Here is a 25,058-nt window from a genome sequence, read left to right on the forward strand (position 1 = left end):
AATTTGAAAACTATGGAAATCAGAAATACCATTATGTTAGTACAGATAGGAGGAAGTTTGACATAACAATAGCTACTTTTAAATTGTTAGAAAAAGGTAATGCCACTGAATAAATAGATTTATGCATTAAACTTTCCATTCTACTCAGGTGGTAAATTTCAATATGAATGTTATTTTTTAGGATGGGAAAATTGAAGCAGAAGATTTTACCAGCAGGTTATATCGGGAACTTAATTCTTCACCTCAACCTTACCTCGTGCCTTTCCTGAAGGTAATTTATACTCCCTTAATCCTTTGATTCTTTTTCAGTATTTATTAGAATATGAGAAGAAGCAGGATTTTTTTTAAGGAATGAAAAGAGTACAGTAGTTACTAAAGTTGTGTGTGTATGCTTACATTAAGTTACCTGCCCATATTTTGAAAGTATTCTTTAAATCTAGCTTTGTAATAAAATTTAAATATGCTTTTTAAGGAAAGCCTCCTTGAAAATTATTAAATTTCCAAATGCCATGAAGGAGTACATATTTTGACCACCTTCTAAGAAAGTAAGGAAACAAAATGTTTCTGGATTTGCCATGTAAATATAACGGTCTGTTTCTTTGTGGACAATTTTGGCATGAATTCAGAGACTGAGTAGAAGAAGGAAAGAGAACTTTTCTTATTTTAAAAGGCAGTCCCTTATTTATGTTGGGGACTATGAACAAACAAAAGATTTTGTTGGCAATATTTTTCTAGAGAGAAATTAGGGAAATATAAGTAGTGCCCAGATTTGTATTTGGGATATTTTTGTTAATAGCAACAAATCAGAATATTTTCATAAATTTAGTGTTCTTTGTGTATTTGGGGAGGCTTGTAAAAATCTTGTGGGAGACATGGTTATTTAGTGGGGGCAACTTTAGCTAGGAAAAATGGTTTTCACATAGAATAATTGATGACCAAACTTTCTCCTTTGACTTGTTCCTTAGTATTTTGGGAGACAAGTATCTTTATATAATGTAAGATTTGATCCTATTATTTTTACACAATTATAATCCTGTTTGAAGTCACCAGGAGTTTTCAGGGGGAACTAAAACTGTGAGGTTGATATTTTGTATCCAGAGTGGGAGAACTTGCTCCCAACTGCCTTTAAAAATTACTTAAAAAAACAACAACCTGATGATTTGTCATGGTAAATTTGAAAATCTTACAAAAATGTTTATTTTTTAAAAGTACTATTAATATGAGATATGAACATCATCCCATTTTCTTGCCAATTTCAGAGGAGTTTACCTGCCTTGAGACAGTTAACCCCAGATTCGGCAGCTTTTATCCAGCAAAGTCAGCAGCAACAGCCCACAACACAGGCAACAACTGCCCTAACAGCAGTGGTACTAAGCAGCTCTGTTCAGCGCACAGCAGGGAAGACTGCTGCTACTGTCACAAGCACTCTTCAGCCTCCAGTAATCAGTCTGACACAGCCAACACCAGTCAGCGTTAGCAAACAAGGACAACCTACACCTCTGGTATGGAAAATGAATGGCATTTTCTATTAATTCACAGTTGGTAGAGTATAATGTTGCCTTTCACTCTTTTAAATTAAGAGTTTAGCTCAGCAGAAACCTTTTTAAGAACATTCAGAGAAAAGTCCTGCTAGGAAGAAAATCAACTATTATTTTAAATAGTTAAAATGTACGTAAGAGATTAAAGCCATATAATTTTTCTTTTTTATATCCTAGTAAAAAGAAATGAGAAAATTGTTCTTTAACTATTGACATATCCATATCATTAGTACATATTATTGGCTTAAATGACTAACAGAACTTTAATAAATCTTTAGTTTACTATCTTCGAAGCATATTGTTAGTTAAATTTTCTATCCTTTGAGAGATTACACTTTGTACTTGTGGGGAAAAATTGCCACTAGCAATAGTTGTATCAGTTCACTATTATTGACCTCATTGCATGTAAGAAAATTTTGAAGTACATATATCTATGTAGATATCTGCATTATATAGTACACATGCATAGCACCTTTAGGTATACCATGTGTTCCCCTTAACAATTATGTAATGTAGGGACATTTTACAAATGTAGAAACTGAGACACTTAGTGCATGAGAGTTGTTTACGGTCTTCTAACTAGTAAATATCAGAGTGAGGATTTAAACCCAGCTCTCCTGACTCTGAGTTCAGTGTTTTCTCCATTATACTGCTTCACACATAAACACTGAAATTTGTAAAGATTTTAAAGGTTACTGAAGTTTGTAGTTGTTCTCTTTCTACTACACTCTTTGCCCCTCATTCCTCCTTGAATTTCTCAGAATTGCTCTTTCTGTTACATCATGTTATCTCTTCATAACGTTAAAAAAATTAATCAGTGCATGGCATTAGATTGTTAGGACCTTATTAAACAAAATATATGATGCAATTCAGACTAAATTGAAGTAGGTAATAAGATTTTAGTAAGCCAGTTTCTTAAAGTAAGCTATTTTGTATGATCTTTTGGCTCAGGGCCACTTAATAATAATACAGTGGCAACTAGGAAAATTTTTAGAAAGTAAACAATAAATATTTCCTAACTATTTGTTACTGGCATGTGCAAAAAAATGAATGGGATACAGTCTTTGCCCTCAGATAGCTTACAATTTAGTAAGGACTATAAGAACACAAAAAGTCATAGTAAAAGACAAAATGTGGTAAACTGCTTATGAGAAGTACCAGCATAGGACTTGTGGACAGGGATTATTTCTTTGTATTTGTGTCCCAGTTTGCCAGCACAGTGCTGGCACATAGTTGGCACTTGTTTATTGATTGATACTTGGGAGTTTCTTAGAAGAGACATTTGAATTGCATTATCTTTAAGGAGGGGTTGAATTTCGGCAGGCAGAGGTGTGGAAGAGGATGATCAAGGCAAAGAGAACAAAATGGAATGGAGATTGTAAAGTTTATGTCATGGTTGTAGAGGATTCAATATCAAGTTTTTCTCGAGGTTAGGATCCTCATGTGCAATACTGTGAGAAGCAGTGTGGTATAGTGGAAGGTGCAAGCAGTAGAATCTAAGTCAGTAGACTTGGATTCAGTTCCTAGCTCTTATACTTATTAACTGTGGGACTCTGGACAAACCCCCTAACCTTGTTGTCTAAATTTCTTTATTGGTAAAGTGGGGATCATACTTTACAAACTCACAGGGTCCTTTTGAGCATTTAGAAAGTGCTATGTTAATGTAAATATATAAAGTGCTATTATTAACAGTTTTATAGGGGTACATTTGGATCAGATTTTATAAGGTGTTGAATGCCAACCTGAATAGTTTGTAGATCTGTAATAAAATAGTGGGCTGACATGTTTGTAATTAATTTTACTATGATCAAGATAGATTAATTTGTATTAATCAGTTCCATTTTGATACAAAGAAAAAAACCTAAATAAGTATGCAAAGTATATTTCCCTAAAACAAGTAAGCAAAATAGGAAGGGAAAAAAAGGCAACTGTTGCATACCACATCATGGTAATTTGGCACTTGTCAAAGTAAAAGAAGGTTTTATATATATATATATATATGCATATATATATTTTCAAATTATAAGGTTTTTTTTAATTTAAAAATATTTTTCCATGTTTACATATTTCATTTTCTTTCCCTCCCCTCCACCCTTCCCCCATCCAATAAATGCTTCTACTGGGTTATACAAATGTTATCACTTATACCTATTTCCATATTATTCATTTTTACAATAGAGCAATCTTTCAAAACCAAAACCCCAATTCATATGTCCATATAAACAAATGATAAGTCATTTGTTTTTCTTCTGTGTTTCTACTCCCATAGTTCTTTTGGTGTGGATAGCATTCTTTCTCTTAAGTCCCTTGGGCTTGTCTTGTAGTAGCAAAGGAAAGCTATATTCTTTCACAGATATACAAACACTTTTCTTTCTATTTGACCTGAGCTTTGTTGCTGTCTAATGCTATTTTCAATTATATAACTGTAGTTACCATGTATTTCTTTGGCTCCGCTTCATACAGCATTGCTTCATACAAATCTTGTGTTTCTATGAATTTTCAATATTCATCATTCTGTAGGAATATAAGTTAGGGATAGATAGGGATTCCTTTCTCCTTCCCAGAATCCTCTCCCAGGGCTTGTATCAAAATTCCCTTTTTTTAGCTAATCCCTGAAACCAGTCTATCCCTCATTTATAGTCCTACAATTCCTTATGGCAAATAATATTCCTTAACATTTTCCCACTAGTTTGTATGGCATCTCCCATTCATTAGGCACATAGTTTCTAGGTTTATTCTATTACTAAATAGAGTTGCTATGAATATTTTTGAACAGCTGGATCTTAAATAGATTTGAACAGCTTCCTAACTTTTCCCTTATACTTCCAAATTGCTTTCCAAATGGTTAGACTAATTCATAGCTCTGCCAACTAATGAATTAGCTTTCCTGTTTTCCCATGCCCCATCATTGTCGAATTTTTCAGTCTTTCATTATCTTTGCTGATGGTGATGGTGGTAAGAAAATTTGTTGAAGTTGTTTTAATTTGCATTTGAATGAGTTTGCATTTCTCTGAAAAGTAACAACTTTGAATATTTTTAAAATGATATTTGTTAGGTTTTTAAAAACTGCTTTTTCATGTTTTTGACCCTTTACTTATTGGGTACTGGCTCTTAATCTTAGTATTTGTGTCAGTTCCTTAAAGATTTTGTCACAGAAACTTAATGCATTTTTTCCTTCTAGAAAAGGAGTCTTTTAAAATAATCTTTGAGAATAGAAGTTCAAATTATTAAAAGATTTGCTCATTATACTTTGCTGTACCTGAATTTTTCTTATTTGATACTTATTTAATACTTTATTATAAAAATTCAGACATACACATATGTATTTATGTGTTTATATATAGATGTATGCATGTATTATATACATGTACAATATGTTATCTTTGTAGGAAATAAAAAATCAAGTGTTTTGGTAATATAAAGAAATAAAATACTATGGATTGGAAAGCATGGTATTGGCATTATGGGAATATATTCAGTGTTCTTTGACCTTTTTTCACTAGGTAATCCAACAACCACAGAAACCAGGGGCATTGATAAGATCTCCACAGGTAACATTGACACAGACGCCTATGGTAGCATTGCGACAGCCACACAATCGTATCATGCTCACTACTCCTCAGCAAATTCAACTAAATCAACTTCAGACAGGTAAGGCTACTTAATTCTGATTAGTTGTTAAAAATATAGTTGTCAGTGTCTATTAGAATCCAAGGAGGGTAAATTTCAGAATTTGCAGCCAGTATGACTCTTCAAGTTACTCTTGTTTAATTTCTAAATATTTCTAAATTCTTTATTCATTATATGCATAGTTATGATAGAAATCAGGGAGATTTGGGGCAGTTCCTTTTTTTTTTTAAACCCTTACCTTCCGTCTTGGAATCAATACTGTGTATCACTTCTAGGACAGAAGAGTGGTAAGGGCTAGGCAATGGGGGTTAAGTGACTTGCCCAGGGTCACCCAGCTGGGAAGTGTCTGAGGCCAGATTTTAACCTAGGACCTCCCATCTCTAGGCCTGGCTCTCAATCCACTGAGCTACTCAGCTGCCCCCTGGGCAGTTCCTTTGACAACAGTTATAAAATAAGCATTCTTTGTAACTTATCTCTTAAACTTGGTAATATTAGCTTCTAGTATTTCAACTGGTTTATGATATAAATGTGACCACTTGCTCCACGAGTACAGATTCTACCCCTTTTACAACTTTTCATATCATATGGTTTTTATCCATAGCTGTGTGAAGCTTCAGGAGAGGATCTAACTAACATGTTGAAGGTCTTCTGTGTTAAAAATTTTATTTTTTTAGTGATAGTAATGTAACACATAGTTTATCTCAAGTCATACTTCTCTTTTGTTCTGTGATCAACCTGATTCCTTTTATGGTCATAGGTGTTTTTGATAACATTACTTATATATAAGTCCTCATTGATAATATTCAGTAGCATGGATCTTTTTTATTGCTCTTTGATTATCAGCAATTTTGATTCTTTTGAGATGGTGGTGGTCCATTATTCACGGCCATATAGCATTACTGGAGTACTATTGCTATTAAAGAAGTAAACTGTAATTTATCTCTTTTTTCTTTATTTTTATATTTTCTCTTCCATTTTATATTTAGCTCACTAAACCTGTACTGTGCCCACCCAGAAAATACATACAAATGTACTGAATGAGCTTTCATTTCATAACCTAAGCAATATGTATTTTTCATCTATTTTCTTTTTTCAGTATAACTGGTTAGACTGATTTCTTTTGAATAATTCTAAATTTTATTCTAATCTTTTGAGGCACAATAACATTGATATTCTGCTTAGAAATAATATGCAAGTTCTTTCTTTTTTTTCTAAACCATTACCTTCCACCTTAGAATCAATACTATGTATTGGTTCTAAGGCAAAAGAGTGGTAAGGATTAGGCAATGGGGGTTAAGTGACTTACCCAGGGTAATACAGCTAGGAAGTGTCTGAGGCCAGATTTGAACCTAGGGCCTCCCATCTCTAGGCCTGAGTTACCCAGCTGTCCTCAATATGCAGTTTCTAAAGAAAAAAAAATATTAGTGCATTGTTGACACATTTCTAAATAATTGTCTGAGAGGAATATTTTCATTTATAGTTGGTTATAATCTAAAGTATATTAAGACAAATGTAAGTAGTTTAGCTTTTTAAGTTACCATTGACTTAAATATATAAGTTCAAAATAGATGATGTGTGATAGCAATTTCAGGTTGTTTTCAGTTATGTCTATTTTTTGTCTGTAGTTCCTGTGGTCAAACCTGCTGTATTACCTGGCGCCAAAGCTCTTTCTACTGTTTCAGCACAAGCGGCTGCTGCACAAAAGAATAAACTTAAAGAACCTGGAGGTGGTTCTTTCAGGTATGGATTATGCTTTGTCACACATGCTTTTTAAGAAACAGACTTTAAAAGCATTACTTATTTGAATTCTTAATCTTTTGGCAGATCTTGTCAGATCAATTGATTAATCAATCAACAAGTGTTCATTAAGTGTTTTTTGCTAAATCCTGGCGATCCAAAGACAAAGAATAAAACATTCCCTGCTCTCTAGAGCTCTGGGCACTATGGCAGATGAATGTAATGTCCTCAGAAGCTCTGAAGCCCTTAAAGTGTGGCTCCTTCTATACTCTTCCCTGTAGCTTCATTTTTTAAAAGGAGTTTAATTTTATAATCCATATTTTCCATGGTCAAGATAGGCCAAATAAGCATCATGGTGAAGAGAGGTGGAACTGTTTTTGGGATACAAGAGCTTACTGGCTTTTTAGAAAAAGTTATATGAAACCAGAGTAATATGTATTCATTTTGAACCTTTTTTAATGGGTTGACTTATAACTAAGTCGACAAGGTATAAATGTGAACTTTCAAAAATCAAACAGAAAAATAAACTCAAAGCCAGGAGTAGAAAATTTACCTAGCCTAGGAGCCACAAGGTCCTGTTCCTGCCTTACGATATCCTAATTCTTTTCTTTAAAAATTTGTTTATTATTTAAAAAATAAGAAAAGTTTGTCTCTTTTGAATTTTAGAATGTAGGGCTCATTTATTATAATGACTAAAGTCTTTCAAGGAGAAGAGGTTTTAGATAGTAGTTTGCCATTTTATTTTTTAAATTAAAGTTTCAATTTAATTTGTATTTTTCAAAAGGACTCTGTTTTTACTTCATCACTCTCTTTCCCCCCAAAAACAAAAACCTATCGGAAGAAATGTGTTTGTGCTTTTCCCCATAAAATATCATGTACAGCTATAGTGATCTTTTTTCTTTTGTCCTCAGGGATGATGATGACATTAATGATGTTGCATCAATGGCAGGAGTCAACTTATCAGAGGAGAGTGCAAGGATATTGGCAACAAATTCTGAATTAGTGGGCACATTAACAAGATCTTGTAAAGATGAAACCTTTCTCCTTTCAGCACCTTTACAAAGAAGGATATTAGAAATAGGTATGTGAATAGTCAAAAGAATTGAATTAGTATTACATATAAAGAGCAGCTACTCTGACCAATAATTAGAATTTTTTATAGGTATTAGTGGGTATAATGATTTTCATATGAATAAATTTGCGTATGTTGCATACATTGCTTAGAACCTGTGTGGTTCACAGAGATCATTATTGATAGTTAGAAAGTTTGCATTATTTTTTTCCTACTGTGAGCTGGAATACTTTTCTTCACATTTAGTATAATAAAACTTGGGTGATTAGGGAAGAAAGTCTGAAAAAGAAATCATGGAGTGAGGGGTTTAAACCATTATAAGAACTCTTATAATATAAACTTTGATCCTAGGTAAAAAGCATGGAATAACAGAACTGCATCCTGATGTAGTAAGTTATGTGTCACATGCAACACAGCAAAGGCTACAGAACCTTGTAGAAAAAGTATCAGAAACTGCCCAACAAAAGAATCTTTCTTATAAGGTAATGATACTTTACTATATTGGCAGTGGGGTTTAAGGTGGGACTGACTGACTCTGTGTTAGAGGTTATGTAAAAACATTTTTGATATTGCCTGTGGGGTTTTAAAAATTAATAATCAATAACTATTATATTTTAAAAGTTTTATTAATAATAACTAAAGTAAAAGAACTATCTGAACTCAGCATGGTCATGAGTAAAAGAGAGAGTAGGAGGAGTCACAGCCAACTTATATACAATCATGCAAATGGGAGGGCACTGGAAAAGGGAAAACCGATTCTAGGTAACACAGAAAGGAATTTTGGGTAATGTAGTTTTAGGGGTTCAAGAATTTCTAACTATACATACCAGAGGCAGCTAAAGTAACTCAGGTGTCATTTATATCTTTTTTGAGAATATTTTAAGTTTTTCAACATTAATAGATTTCAAGGAAATTTTCATTGCTTTCATTCATGGTGTTTGAAGTTGCTGGAAGAGACTTGGAGAACTGAATAACAATTATGTAGTAGTTGGAGGAGGATTATTAACAGACTTATTGTTTTGGAAATAAAAGGGTCATCTGTGCTGTTACTAAATATCTTTTTATTTTTTTGTTTTTAGAACATTTTAACTAAATATCTTTTTAAAGGAGTCATATCAACTTAGTCACCATATAGGATAAAAGGCTGGCTCTTTGTAAAAGGGCTTGACATACTGAGATGACTGGCTAGACACAATGATGCCTATAGACCTGTTAAAATTTCTTTTTCTTTATATATACTATGTCTTATTGTTTTCTTCTGTGTGCCATTCCCCAATTGGTGGAAGGTTGGAAGAGATTACTCATAACATTGCCCAGCGTCATCTACTCACTGAACCAAAGTATAACCTACATAAAATAATGAATTTGATCACCATAAAAACTCTCAAAATATCAAAACATAATTTCACATTCAGAAATAATGAATTTAATACCATTTAAATGCCAGCAATAGAGAACCATTATGAACTCGTTAGTATTCACAGCGTAAACATTCAGATTTTATTTGTTAGTTTAGTTTTGTAAGGAAGAAGAATTCTTAAACAATGATATTCAGTTTTTATTTTCTATTAGGTATTTCTTGATAATTTAATGTTAAAATTAAAAGTTATATCCTAGTGAGATTAGAGAATAGGTCATATTTACTTTGATAACTAAAATTGAACTCTAGAAAAAGGTCATGGAAGGGAATTACTATTAATCATATAGAGTTTTGTTCAGATGTGTTGTGCAAGTTTTACATATTATTTTCTCTTTTATAGGATGATGAAAGGTATGAACAGGCAAGTGATGTCCGGGCACAACTCAAATTCTTTGAACAGCTTGATCAAATTGAAAAACAGAGGAAAGATGAACAAGAGAGAGAAATTTTAATGCGAGCGGCAAAGGCAAGTTCTTGGGTTTCAGACTTAATGAGATTTGTAGAGCCAACAAGATTAAATAGTTCTCCTGGCTACCACTCAAGGGAAACATTCACTTTTCCTTCATAACAACTAGCATGGCAAGGTGGAAAGGTCACTTACCGACTTTGGGAAAAAAGGCTTGGATTCAAATTCTGCCTCTTTTACTTACAAACTGTGTGACCAATTGAATGTTTCATTTGAAAAGTTTAAGAATCTTATCTTCAAATAGAGGGACTTAAATTTAATGTTCTTTTTTTTAGTTTTTTAAGGTTTAATTTTGTGTTATTCAAAACAAAGGTACTATATAAAACTTTATAAGTAAAGTAAAACTTTATAAGCTATGTTGTGAATCACAGTTTTTCCCTTTCTTCACCCCTAGAAGAAACATAAAAAGAAACCTTCAAAATAGTAAGCTTTGGCCAGGACAAAATTCTGAATTTGGATTTCATCTGATGGTTTATTTATTTTTAAAGTGTTGATTTGTACCTCATCATCATCATTATCATCATGATCATCAATATTATTTAATTGCTTATTAAGTCTAAGATGTTTTTCTAGTTCCATAGAAGACGTGATTTAGCTGTTTAGTAATTTTTGCACTGATAGTTGCATTTTGTCCTAGAAAAAAGTGAGAATTCTCCCAAGTTGATTAAAAGTACATTTCATAAAACATTTTAATATTTAGTTAATTTGGATTTTATAAAATTTAAATCATATTCCCAAATTTTATTTATGGTAAAAATTTGTTTTAACATGGTTCTTATCCTTCATCACAATTTTGTGCTTAGTTCAAGGGACTCTGATTGAATTTTGTTTAATGTCTAAAAATGACCAGTAATAGAATTTAATTAAATTTAATTAGGCTAGGGATGATGTCTTCTCTTTTTTATCCCCCACCACCAAATAATGTTCATTTTAGTTGACTGTTTTCAGAGAGACTTCTTTCCCCCTCTCACTTGCAACCTACAATTCTAACTATTGATATATCAGACTTTGAAATTAGTCCAGAAATTAGGGTCATTTGATACTCTTTAAAAATGAACTTTGACTCCATTGGTGATAGTTTCATTATGAGAAATATAGAAAAGAAAATAACGTATTTTACTTAACTTAAAATATGAGCTTTGAAAATGGAAAAGTTTTGATCACAACTTAAATTCTTATTCTTTCTTCCTTCTCCTTTTTATTCTTTCAAAATATAGTCTCGGTCTAGGCAAGAAGATCCAGAACAACTTAGGTTGAAACAGAAGGCAAAGGAGGTATGTTTTGCTATGTTGTCGTATTGTATTTTTATGTAAAATGTATAATAAATAAGTATAGTTAACTTTTTTTTTTCAAAAACAGATGCAGCAACAAGAACTAGCACAGATGAGGCAAAGAGATGCCAACTTAACTGCATTAGCAGCAATTGGTCCTAGGAAGAAAAGGAAAGTGGATTCTCCAGGACCTGGATCAGGGACAGAGGTACAGTGGACTTACAGACTTTTAGAGCTGAAAAGATCATCTATCAAAAAGTTAATTTCTTGTAGATAGGTTATATAAATAGTGTCATTTTGCTAAGATGTTTGGTGACTACAAATTAGGATATAGGGATAATACTAATTTTAAAGCTTATAAGAGTTGAAAAGAAAGTAACATGAAAATATAATACATTAAAAAAATTATTAGAAACCCAATCTCGAGTATCAATCAAAACACCTGAACATAATGACTATGACTTTTTAGGTTCTAATTAATCAGTTTCAATTGAATAAAGTAATACATTTTTATTCTTACTCTTTAAGGTCCCTATTAGGATTAAGATTGCCTATAATTTTTAGGTAGATCACTTTAGCATTTCACAAATTTTCCTAAAGAAATAATTTACATTAATGTCTCAGACATTTGATATGATATTAATTGTTGAACCCTGGTGGCTCCTTTGGTACGCAGACCACTTACACATAGCCCCAAATTCATACATTTAAGATAATAAATATGTTCTATTTTGAAAGTGCTGTCACTTTATTTTTATCATCAATTGATATCTGAACATGCTTTGAGAACATGGGTCTAGGATATGACTTGAGAAGAATATAAAAAAGAACGTTTCTGTTTTATTCTTTAATAGATCTTTAATAGGTTGATGTGGATAATCTTTCAAGTGGTAGAAGTCACAGTCCAGATATATCTTCTCATCTTCTATGACTCCTGTACATATTTTCCATAGGGCTAACCACACTATGCTGGAGGCCTTTCTTTTAGGTCCTTCAACATTACATGGATACTAGTGTAGCACGTGTGCTGTTCATTTTGGTTTCTGTTGCTCACACTACATAGTCTGACTCCTTTTTTAGTTATAGATCATATTTGGTAATTTTCTGTAACCTGTTTATACATACCATATGTTTTTCCATTACTCTTAGGGTGATTACAGTTTTGACTCTGACATTGCAGTATTATAGGTACTATGTGGTAAAGTGGATAGAATGCTGAACTTGGAATCATGAAGACCTGAATTCAAATAATAGCTCTGGTTCTAATTAGCTGTGAGACCTGGGGCAAACCATTTAACTTCTGTTACCTCATTTTTCTCATTGCAAAATCTTGCTTTTCAGGATTGTTGTGAGGATCAGATGAGACCATATTTGTTAAGTGTTTTATCATATAACATTACTTAAAGAATACTTGTATTAAATGGATAGATTTTCACTTTAGGGAAAAACATGGGCTCATTGAGAATGATTTTCAATTTCCCAAATGCATTTCTATTTATTTTTTGCTCCTATTCAATTCTAAACCCAATTCATTGTCCATCTGTAGAATCTGTTCAAGCTATATGTACTGATGGACTAGGCTTTCCATCCAACTTTCTTATCATAGCACAATTGGTGTTCTTCATCCACTTGGCTTTTCCTCTGTGGATTATCAAGTTTAATTTCTCTTTGGGCTTAATAATATCTTCCTGGAGTAAATGTTACTTCATACATGGTTGACTTAAATGATATATTTGAATTCTTTTCTGGAAGGCTGAAATATGTTTCATTTGTCTTTTCAGAGTTTTAACTTGAAAACAAAAATTTTAGGATGCCTTAGCAAAACTGTCAAATCATGGTAGATAATAGCTATATTTCTCTAACAATCAAAAGAGGGGATTTAGCCTAGGTATAGGTTTATGTTCTAATATTAGAAGAAAACAACATTGATGCTGATCTGAAGGACTTGATTTCGTTATTATCATTAAGATTTTGGACCAATTTCCTTTAGATCACTTCATTTCCTTAACTTTCTCCACCATTAAGGCCAACTACAGTGCTTCACCTCATATCCCAGTCACTAGAGATAAGGTTTTCTTTAATAAATGGGCTTTGTTCTTATGCAGCAGGGAGAAAAGACCTTCTGATCTATCTATTCTTAGTAAATCTTTGATTCAGTTTATTCATTAAGCATGTTTTGAGCATGTGGTGGGGGTACAAAGACAAAAATAAATGTAGGTCTCCCAAAGGAGCTGACATTGTACTGGGGGAAAAACATGTTTTCTAATGAAATAGTTTCAAAATCTGAGTCACCATCACACCATGATGAAATATCATCAGATTGGGGTGTAGGCAAATGGTATGAATGAATGGAAGAACAATTATTAAGCACTTATGAGATCAATGTTGAGGATACTCCCAGAGAAAGAAGATAGTCCCTGCTCTCTAGGACCTCACAGACTAATTGAAGGAGATACCATATGCAGGAGGATTCACCTGCATGGAATATGGCAAGGCTTCTGTATGCATTGACAGTTTGGGAAAGGAGGAGGGTTTATAGTAAATGGAAAATACTTAGGTTATACTCTTTAGTGCAGGAAAACGAAAATGTTGCAAATTGTAAATATTAGCTACAAAATAAGATATACTTGTGTATGGGAATTTATTTTGCAAATTTCTGAAGTGGATTTTTTTGTCCCCGTAGTTTAAGGGGAAAAAAATGAAACCTGTAACTCTAAGAATTAAAATCTGAGGAAGTATAAGAATTCCTTGGTTTGATATAAAGTTAGAGTAATATTCCAAATTGACATTAATAATATTAGCAACAATCTTTAGGAACTGTGTGGTATTATGACTTTGATAATGAGAAGGCACTTTTTAAAAATTTTGTTTTTTTAAACCCCTACCTTCCATTTTGGAATCAATACTTTGTATTGGTTCCAAGGCAGAAGAATGGTAAGGGCTAGGCAATGGGGGTCAGGTGACTTGCCCAGGGTCACACAGCTGCGAAGTGTCTGAGGCCAGATTTGACCTAGGACCTCCCATCTCTAGGCCTGGCTCTCAATCCACTGAGTCACCCAGCTGCTCCAGAAGGCACTTAAAAAAAAAACACACACCCCAAAACCCCTTACTTTCTGTCTTAGAATTGAAACTGTGTATTGATTCTAGGGCAGGAGAGTGGTATGGGCTAGGCAATGGGTATTAAGTGACCAGGGTCACATAGCTAGGAAGTGTCTGAGGCCTAATTTGAACTGTTCCTAGGCCTGACTCTAAATCTACTGAGCCCCTGACTTCCCCCCTCCCTTTTTTTTAAACAAAGAATATACTTTTTGGTGACTTAAAAGTTACTTAAGCTCATTATTAAATTTTATTGAAGCTTTTTTTTTTAACTCCATGGTCATTTCCCAATATATAAGCCTTCTCCCTAGGATAAAATTACATGCTTTGTAGCAGAGGAAAAGAATTACATCCAACCAACTTTTTTCACATTCTATCTACTACTCTCCACCCCTTTCTCAAACTTTTTTATTTCTTTTAATGGCTTTATTCCCTATGTCTAGTCTGCTTTGATGTCTTGTTTATTCTATCTAGAAAATATCTTGCATATGTCCCTCTAGGTCAAGCTTTTATTGTCTTTTGTCTGGATTATTGAAGTCTCCTGACTTATGTGCCTCCTTCTACTATATTTCCCTTCTTATTAATTTCATCCTGAAAATGCTACTTTCATTTCATTCATCCATTTATTTATTTGTTTGTTTGTTTATTTTTTTGTCATGCAAAACACACTTCCATATTGGTCATTGTTTTAAGAGCACATTCCTACATAACCAAAACACTAGGCTAAAACCATAAATACACTGATGTGAAAGACAACTCCAACAGTTCCTTCTCTGGAGGTGGATAGCATTCCCAGTCATAAGTCTTTCATTGCATTGCTTAAAGTAGCCAAATTTTTCCTGATAGTCATTGTACAATATTGCTGTTATTGTGTACAATGTTCTCCCAATTCTGCTTATTTCACTCTGCATCAGTCAGTTCCTACAGATTTTTCTGAAATCATCTTGTTTATCATTACTTATATATAGCACAATAATATTCTATCACCAACATGTACCACAATTTGTTCAGCCAGTCCACAGTTGAAAAATGTTACTTTTTTAATGCATAGCTTTGAATGTAAATTCCACTCCTCAAAAGCTTTATGTTATGTTCTCATTGCTTATTGAATAAATTATGAATTTAGTAGCCTGGAATTAAAAGCCTTTTATAGTCTGCCTTCAGCCTACCTTACCATTTTTTTCCCACCACTCCTTTCTATCTCCATGATGCCCCAAACTGGATGACTCAGTTTTCTCTTAACACACGCTGTGTTCATCCCCATGCCTTTGTTTATGACATTCTTTTTTCATTGAATGCCTTTCCCTCATTTCTGCTTGTTTAAATCCATCTCAGCTTAAATGGTAGATCCCAGCAATTAGATGTTACTTTTCTTTGCTCCAACCTTTCCTAGCATGTTGTTGCTATTTCTTAAGCACTTTCTGTTATATTTGAAAGCTCCTCAAGGAGGAGGGAGAGAATAAGCATTTATTAAGATTCTACTAAGTGCTAGTGCTTACAATTTTTTTTATTTGAGAGCAGACATTTTACCATTTATTGTAATCTCTACCCAGTGGCTAGCATAAGGCCTTACACATTATTTTTGTTGAGAATATTTCTTGAATAAGCATATGCTGCCAAATTATTATTTAACTAAGTAATCTTAAAGTTTGCTAAATATAATATTTTAAGAACCACTTGGCTTTTAACTCATTAATCAAGATGTTATAACCAATTATAACTTGATAGTCTTCATTTTGAACTTGTTTTGCCATTATTTGCAGGCAGCTTAAAAAGGTTTAGTATGGAATATATGGTTTTCTGTATGAGATACAGATTTGTAAATGGATCTCCTGGTATTAAAGGGATTTTGAAACCTAATTAGGTAAAAGTCACAACTTTACAGTGCTTTCTTGATTCAGGAGGATGGGTTAGGGGTATTTCATAGGTATTTAATTATTTTAATTAGTTTAAAGGCCTCTTGGTATTACATATGACAATGAACAATAATGGTCATGGTCTTCCTAGGAATTAAAAAAAAAGCTGCTTTGCTTTCAATATCCTCATTTAATCTACTTAGTCATTATGTTTCTATCCATTCTCACTACACAGAAATGGATCCTGGCTATCTAGACACATTGTAGGTAACTAATTTTGGTATGGCTTTCATTTAAGTCAAGAAATTTTTATTAAGCATTTACTGTCTGCCAGGCACAGTACTAAATACTTGTGCTACCAAAAAGAAAAATTAGAAATATTTCCTGTCCTTAAGGAGTTTATATTCTTATGAAGGAGACAATCTATTCATACCTAGACAAAGTATCTGTATTCCTTTGTATGTGCTTGTGGAAAACCAGAAGTACATGGGAAAACCCTTTGCCCTATTTAAACACCAGCAGTATCTTCAATCAAATAAGCAGCCTGGATTTCCACAAGTAACTTAGAATAATTCTACAAGCAATATAATTCCCAGAAAAAAAGAATCTACTCTTCAGAAACTGGTTCCAGAATTTTATCTTTCTCACAAAGTTATTTCCATTCATGCCTTAACAGCTCTGGGTATGATGGATCTCTGAATTTTTCTGACCTTAGTACTCTTGTGTTGCATCTTTCTTAAGATGCAGACTGTGAACCTTCTTCTTATATCATTATAGCTAATTAGCTCTATTTGTGAAACAACTAACAGTTTAGGGATAGAGTACAGTTTCAGTAAAGCAAGATAAAAGCCTATTTTTTTCACACTACTTTTAAAAAATTGATTTCTCACACTACTGATTTAAAGGCTTCTCACTGGGCAGCTTCAGGGAATGTGATCGGGGCAGGATACTTATGGTGTACCTCATTATCCATGAGCATGTGTCCCAGCCCCCTTTGTTGAAGTAATATATTCATTCACTTGAATGAAATTTCAAGACTTAATAAGACAGTAACATAGGAGGGATTACAGTAACAGGAAGAATGTATCATTCTGAACAAATGGCTTTTTTTAAACCCTTACCTTACATTTTAAAATCAATACTAAGTATCTGTTTTAGACAGATTAACGAGTAACTATTAATCCATTGGTATCCAAAATAGGCTTTATTTTAATCTGCTTTATTTGAATCTCATTAATTTTTTAGAATTTCAAGTTTGTAAAGATATTAAATGTGGTAACATTTACATTCGTAACATATGTAACAGACATTCAAGTATTTAATAAAATTCAACGTACTTTCTTCAAATATATTTTTATCAGTGTGGTTCATTCTTTTACCAGTGAAGTTTACAACCTTTCCATTCCTTTTCATAATGAATGATGCTTTCCAAATCTTTTGATAGATCCACCCAATGACCTGGAGACTTTTCTATGGTTCTTTTTTTTTTTTTAATATTTGAGGGTTATTATTATGGTCCTTCAACTTTCCTCCTGTTCCCTCTCATTCTCACTTATATCAACAGACTTCTTGTACATGCCATCATTAGCGATGTGCATTAGTCTATTTGTATCTATGTCTTTCCATTGCCCTTTGAGCTTTGTTTAACTTTAATTCTAAAGTCATGGTATTCTGTGACTTAGATACATATCAGAAGAATATTGTTGTTAAAGAGGTAGACTTTTGGGGGAAGGGAGAAAATGTTCTCTAAATTTCTAATTAAAAGCCATAGTATCTTAATTTAATATTGTGGCTTAGGTAGTTTTTATGAGCTCTGCATGCCATCTGCTGGCCATAAGCTTTTACTGCTTTTATGGACATAGTTTAATAATAAAGCTGTACTTCATACGCCACATTCTTTAGTATATTGTAAATATTCATAATTAATACTGTTATATTGTAAAAATTTAAAAATATTATTAAAATTTTATTTATTCCAAATATTACATTAGTATTTGAGCTTCACTCTAGAATTCTTCATTATGTTCCATCAACATTCCTTTACTCATGGGAATATATTAATTTTCTTTGTAAAAGGAGAGGATTGGACTAAATAACCTCTAAGTTCCTTCTCTACTTATGTTTCTAAATTTCTAAATATGTTCTAGGTTTTATTCTATTCAGTATTATGTGAGGTCAGTCCACTACTATGCTAAATGTTGGGGATACAAACAAAGACAAAAGCGTAGTTTTTGCCCTTAAAAGGTTCATATTCAAATTAATACAACCTTCAAAAAATTATATGTACAATCAGTTGTGCATTCAACACCAATGATCTCTGAAGTACTGAATTAATTCAGGGTATATGTATATCTCATTCTCAGGTTTGAACAGCACCATTAACAATAAATTTTTCTGATCTGCCAAAGAAAAACAAGTGGACAAAATAGATAAAAATAGTAGTAGTAAAATAGCAATAAATTAAAGATCTACTCAAATAGGGAAATCCAGTAACCCAAATGGGGTGGTGATTGAGCCATGGTGTAGAGTACTAGAGCGAAGTTTAGCAGAAAGTAAAAAAGAAGTAATATTATCATTGGAGTATACTAGAGATCACTTACACAAAAATAGGAATTTAACAGTGTTATTGGGAAAAAACATCACAAATCTGTCATGGAAACTTGTTTTTTCTGTCTTTCTATGTATGTCTATTGATCTGTCTGTCTGTCTGTCTGTCTGTCTGTCTGTCTGTCTGTCTATCTATCTATCTGTCTATCTATCTATCTACCTATCTATCTATCTACCTATCTATCTATTCAGCCATCCATAATGGAGAACTTCAACTTTCAAACTGTCTCTTTGCCAAAAGCAGAACAGCTGATAAATTCTTGACTTGCCATAGTAATAATTTCTTTTTTTTTTTTTAAGAGGTGGAGGAAATGACATGGGAAACTTCTGTTTTAGACCCAATTTTGACCAGTTGGTTGTTAAAGCAGAAATGATGTAACAGTTATTTATTCCCAAATTTCCCATCTTAGAATTTATGATAGTGAAATAGAGGAAAACTAGTCATAGTATAACCTGCACTCAAGATTTTGAGAGATTCTATTTCAAAGGATTATAAAAAAGGATAGCTAGGATCCCATAACCTTTTTTGAATATGTTAATGTGGCTGAGAATTCAGAGGAATGTTGAGACATAGTATGTCATGGTATCATTGTTCACAAGATAGGAAGATGTATGTTAGGTGGATTCAGAGATTATTCAATAATAATGTCCTAAGGAAAAGTTTTTGGCCACATGGGGGTGGTCTGTAGTAGAATGTCTCATGAATTTGTCCTTTGTCTTGTTCAGTGATTTTAGTGATGACTTGTCAAATTTGCAGACATACTGACAGGAATATTATATAATAGGATCAAACTCTAAGAAGATCTTTATAGACTAGAATGATAAATAAGCTGAATCTACCAAGATGAAATGTATCAAGTTCTTTACTTGAGTTCATATAAATCGTAAGTATAAGATGAGGGATACATAGTGAGGGACAATAGTTCATGGAAAAAGATTTGGGTTTTTTTATTGGATTGCAAGCTCAGAATGAGACAGTATTGTTACATTGGTTAAAAAAAGATCTTATGCTTTCCTAGGCTGCTAGAATGAATACTATATTCATTTATGAGTATAACATTTTATCAATGACAAGCTAGAACATGTCCAGAAAAGGGTAATGAGAATGGTAAGGATACTGGAAACCATGCCAGAGATGATTTTTGGTGGAATTTGATGGAATAATCACCTTTTCTTAGTCCTTATATTTATTTTTTTTCTCTCTTAAGCATTTGACACTGTTAATCATCCTCTCAGCTCTTGGGGGTTTTGTGACAATTCTTTCTTCTTGTTCTTATCCAAGTCTGGATTATTATCCTTGCCCTACTCTCTATGTGAGAATTTATGTCTTTTATATTTATACCTGGTCCCAGTTATTTCCTTAGCTTCCATGGGCATCACTTTTCACTAATAACATAGGTCAATTTGAAGCTGGTTCATGGGCTATACCCAAAGAAGTCTCAACTCTATATATCTAGCCAGAGCCTTTCTCTTGAATTCTAACCCCAGATCTGTAAACCTTAAAATTTCTTAGACTTATAAATGTTGGAAATTTCACCATTGGGAAATTTCATACTTGAAAAATTTCCTATTGAGAGTGGGAACTCTATTGGAATGTGAACCCCATTGGCATGGGAGTTTCCTCCTCCTCCCTTCTTAAGATTACTTTAGGACAGAAACCTTTTGCTGAACAATGGAAAGGGCTTTGACCTATGCTTAAGCATAGAACAGGAATTTCTTTGAGTCATGATTGATTTTAGAATTAATACAATGGAGATACTTGGAATGACAGAACCAGGTCTTGGAAATTGCAATCTCCACCCTACTCAGTCCTAACAGGATTTAGGAAGGGCTGCAGCATAGATCAAAATTTAATTATTCCAATCTCTACCCTACTCAGGGTAACAGGATTTAGGAAGGGCTGTAGCAAAAGCTCAAGATTTAATTATTCGAGAATATGACCTTCAACAGACATGTGCAAAGCCACAGACCTCTGGGCGGTCCTGGGTTAAGCTAGAGCCACCATTGGCACAGGGAAGACATGGACAGTGATTGGTAGATGTGAGAACTGAGGGGAGGGAACTTGGATGGTTTCCTTAAAGATAGCGGGGTCTGAGGACTGAGGGGTTGGTTGGAGAGTTTTGGCTCTGAGGGGTGGTTGGAGAGTTTTTTGGCTCTGAGAGGTTGTGCTGCTCTGAAGGAAGCTGGAGGTGGAGGCCGCTGAGACTGTTTCTCCATTTTGGTCACGTGAGTAATAGGGACTGATCTCCTTTCTTTGCCTCAGCTATCTAAGGGCTTGGGCCTTTTGGCCCAGCCTAAACAGAAGGGGTATTTAAGCCCTATTCCCTTCTCTCCCCTTTTCTCTCTCCCTCTCTCTCTATATCTCTAATTCCTTTCTTCCTCCTGTTTGTAATTAAACTCTATAAAAGGTTGACGGCTGACTTGAGTTTTCATTTAGGAATTACATAGCTGAATTCCTTGACGACCTTAAATTAATATATATCAGTCTTTTAAAGTGATTTCCTTGTCACAGATCACCACAAGCTTTTTGGAAATCTCATCTGAATGTCCCATAGTTGTTTCAAGCTCAATATATCTAAAACAGAACTCCTTCTCCTTCTCAGCCCAGTTATGTCCTCTTCTTAACTCTCTTCTTTTCTGTTGAGAGTATTGCTATCCTCCTATTTATCTAGGTTTGCCACCTAGGAGTCATCTTTGACAATTTCTTCTCTTCCAGATGATTGCCAAGTCAGTTCTGCCTCCATAGTATATCTTGCATCCATTCCCTTCCTTCTGTTTATATAGCAACCATCCTAGTTCAGGTACTCCTCACCTCTTCCCTTGGACTTTTACAATGTAGGCTCCTAATTGGTCACTTAAGACTCCAATCTATTTCCCACACAGCTGCCAGTTAATCTTAAAGGGGAGGTCACTCCCCAACTCAAGAATATCCACTGACATCTTGGCTTTATAATTAACCAATAATAGAGCTTTTAAAGCCCCTTACAGTCTTATTCCTATATACCTTCCTAGACTTATTGCCACTCTTCCTTTCTTTAACCTTCATGGACCCTGTGTTCCAACCAAACTGGCTTGCTTGCAATTCTCTGACATTCTATTCTGTCTCACAGCTTTGTACCTTTGCACAGACTAGATATCCCTATTATGCATCCTGTTCTTCACAGAATCTCAAAGCTGCCTTCTGCAGGAGTCCTGTCCTGACCTTTCTGTTGCTACCTTACTGTACTTTAAGACTATTTTGCATATATTTCTAATACTATTATGTATAAATGCTGAGGATTTTTCCTTAGATAGAATGCAAGGTGGGAAAGGACTTTTTTCTTTTTTGTCTTTGTGTCTTTAATGCCAAGTGCACAACTGGTACTTGTTTTATGTTGTTGAATGAGTGAGAAGATAAAAATTCCAAGGGGATACAATAATAACTATAATGATAACTCCTACTATTTAAAGGACTGACATGAAGAAGAGAGATTAGATCTATTTTGATTGGTGCTAGAGGGAAGCATTATTACTGTATGTGGGTGTTGCACAGAGTCAGATGTCAGCTTGAGATAAGGGAAAAAATTTCCAAGAATTAGAGTTCTCTAGAAATAGAATGGTTTATCTTGGGAGATCATTTATAGCATTTCTATGGGGACAATGCATTTATATTTTCCAATCGGGAATCCACCTCATCCCTAGCAGTGGGAATGAGGACTATGGTATCATCAATTCCAGTTCTCCAGTAGTGATTATTTGTTGGAGCCTGTCTATTCAACTACTTAGTTCACTAGGAAGAGTCCTTTTTTCATTCTGTGTCTTTAGAAATTGATTTGAATACATGCAAAAGAGAGCAAGGAAATAAACACCCAGGTTATATCCATCTTTTGTCATTTGAAAAACCTCTTACTGCCTTTGTGACCTACCTAACAAGTCTACTTGTAGCTCACATTTATCTAGTATTAAAAGACTTCATCAAAGTCTGGTTCTCACAATGACGCTGTGAGTCATCTTCTTTTCACAGAAAAAGAAACCAAATCTCAAAAGGTTGCATGTTTGCCCAAAGTGGTCACAAAGTTAGTAAGTGACAGAAATGACTAAATTTGAGTCTTGACTCTCAGCCCTATGTTATTTTTAGGCTTTTTTTCCCCAACATATTTAGTGAAAAATATTAACCTGGAACCTCTCTCGTCCACTTTCCTCTTCTCAATAGGGTTCTGGAACAAGTACAGCAGTCCCGGGCAGTTCTGGAGTTGGAACGACTAGACAGTTTACGCGACAAAGGATAACGCGGGTCAACCTCAGGGACCTCATATTTTGTTTAGAAAATGAGCGAGAGACAAGCCATTCACTATTGCTATACAAAGCATTCCTTAAGTAAAATGGAAAAGATCAAGGTATTTTTGATGGAGACGCCTGGGGACGTTTTTATATATTTGCAGATTACGCCTTTTTTGTAACAAGCAAATGGGATATTGTTTAAAAAACAGCAACCTCTTTACATGGAACAGTTTTATATTCCTGTTTATAAATCAACTCTTCAGTATGAGAGAAAGTCCATTTCTGTAACAGTGAGAATACTTATAAAGGCCTGTGGATATTATTAAAGGACAATTAAATCTTAACTCATCTTTGATTGAGTGGCCTTCTTGCCAAACAAAGCCATATATAAAGACTGATGGAATCGTTTAGCAAATAATTAGCTGCCCTTTGTCAGACTTGTAGCAGTTACAATATTATTTGTGCATTTTAGTTCAGTTTGACTTAATTACACTTATTACATAGGTATGTGTGTCTACAGCCGATGACCTCATTTCACTTTTTTATTTTTATTTTTAAAATAGTCAGTTGGCAAAGCAAACTGATTTTTAGACTATTTATCTTCCTCCCTTCCCCCAAACATTCAAAATTCAAGAGGAATATTCAATTAATTTTAAAAACATAACCTCAGTTTTTAATCACAATACTGCTTATTCGAGGCCCTGAGAGTCCGTAAAGGAGGGTTCCTTCTGAATGTGTTATTAGCATCTGTAAAAAGCATTTTATTTGCTATAGTTTGTAAAGCTGTAAAGTTAAAAGAAAAATGAAAACCTTTTCAGCATAAATATATTTTACTTGCACTGTGTTTTTTAGCTAAAAGTGAAAGCTTAGATTAAAAAAAATCAAAGTTGAGAAGAATCATCAAAAGACTGTTTCTCAGTGTGAATCAAGTGTTGAAAAATGGTTGGTGTATTTTGTCGGTAATTGTACATAATTTTTGGCACATAACATAAAAATGGCTATGTAAACTATAATTATTTTGCTAAAAGACTGTATGCAAGCTGTGGGCCAACTTTAAAGATGTCCAGAGCAAAGTCCCTTCTTTGTACCTATTTTTTTATTACAAATATACTAATTGGTTCTTTATATTTTCAGAGGTTATTGTATTAAATTGTCTATTGATAGTACTTTTATGACTGTAAATACTTTGGCTTTCTTTGTGTGAATTTCCATGTTAGGCTCTTTTTCCCTCTCCTACCCTTCGCGTGTAAACTGAATGCTGATCAGTATTTTTATCAACACCTGACAACTGTTACACCTTTTATTTTGTCTTTTAGGAAATCCTGTCTTTCCATTTTTTTCCTGTAAATTTTGCACAGTTACTTGTTCATATGTAAATATTTTACTTTCAAAAATGAAGTTTTTAATGGCTATTGTTTTATATAGGATTGAAAGAAAATTAACTCCTTTATTAAAAACAAATTTATCTGTATTTGTTCCATCTGTTTTTGCTCTCTTTCTCTCTAGCATTTATTTTACTGTTCTCCAGGCACAGAATCTATTGGAGGGTGGGGAAGAGGGTCTCAGCTCTGTTTCTACAAAAGTAATAGGACTTAAGAGAATTGGAGAGAAACCTCAAAATCAATGAGTACAACCTTCACATTTCTAGCACTTTGCACTTTAGTACAAATACTATTTATTAAGCTTGTTTTTCTAATGAGAAAAAACCTCATATAGAGGAAGAAATTTGCCAAAGTCATACAATTATTTTTAAAGGTGATAAGTTGCTATTAACTCACTCCACATCCCATATAAATAAGTGTGGATAAATGAATAGTTTTTTTTATCTATACTGCTAGTTAGATCTTTTTTTTTTTTAATGGCAGTAAGTATAGAGACAGGGCACTCCAGAGATACTAATAAAAATCATTTTACCTCAGAAATCATTTGGGAAGAATAAAATGATAATTACACAATACACTGATTACATATACTTTAAGGTTTGCAAAGAACTTTCCATACCTTCTCTCATTTGATTCTCACAGCCACCCTTTGAACAAAGCAGAACAATTTTTTTTCTTTCCCCGATTTTACAGATGAGGAAACAGGTCGAAAGAATTTAGCTA

At 33.6% G+C, this 25,058-nt stretch overlaps 1 protein-coding gene across 1 annotated transcript in view; it reads left to right on the forward strand.

Moving 5' to 3' along the window:
* The window catches only part of TAF4 (TATA-box binding protein associated factor 4), a 125,864-nt gene extending 101,440 nt beyond the window's left edge, over positions 1-24,424 (forward strand). The window contains exons 7-16 of the mRNA XM_007475617.2: positions 182-271; positions 1,260-1,502; positions 5,042-5,189; positions 6,794-6,908; positions 7,817-7,986; positions 8,329-8,459; positions 9,738-9,863; positions 11,081-11,137; positions 11,223-11,342; positions 22,886-24,424. Of these exons, the coding sequence (XP_007475679.2) occupies positions 182-271; positions 1,260-1,502; positions 5,042-5,189; positions 6,794-6,908; positions 7,817-7,986; positions 8,329-8,459; positions 9,738-9,863; positions 11,081-11,137; positions 11,223-11,342; positions 22,886-23,053 (1,368 nt within the window). The 3' untranslated portion in view covers positions 23,054-24,424. The remainder of the gene's footprint in view (positions 1-181; positions 272-1,259; positions 1,503-5,041; positions 5,190-6,793; positions 6,909-7,816; positions 7,987-8,328; positions 8,460-9,737; positions 9,864-11,080; positions 11,138-11,222; positions 11,343-22,885) is intronic.
* Positions 24,425-25,058: the final 634 nt, after the last annotated feature.

The sequence above is a fragment of the Monodelphis domestica genome, chromosome 1 (assembly GCF_027887165.1).
Source record: "Monodelphis domestica isolate mMonDom1 chromosome 1, mMonDom1.pri, whole genome shotgun sequence".
Classification (NCBI taxonomy): Eukaryota; Metazoa; Chordata; class Mammalia; order Didelphimorphia; family Didelphidae; genus Monodelphis; species Monodelphis domestica.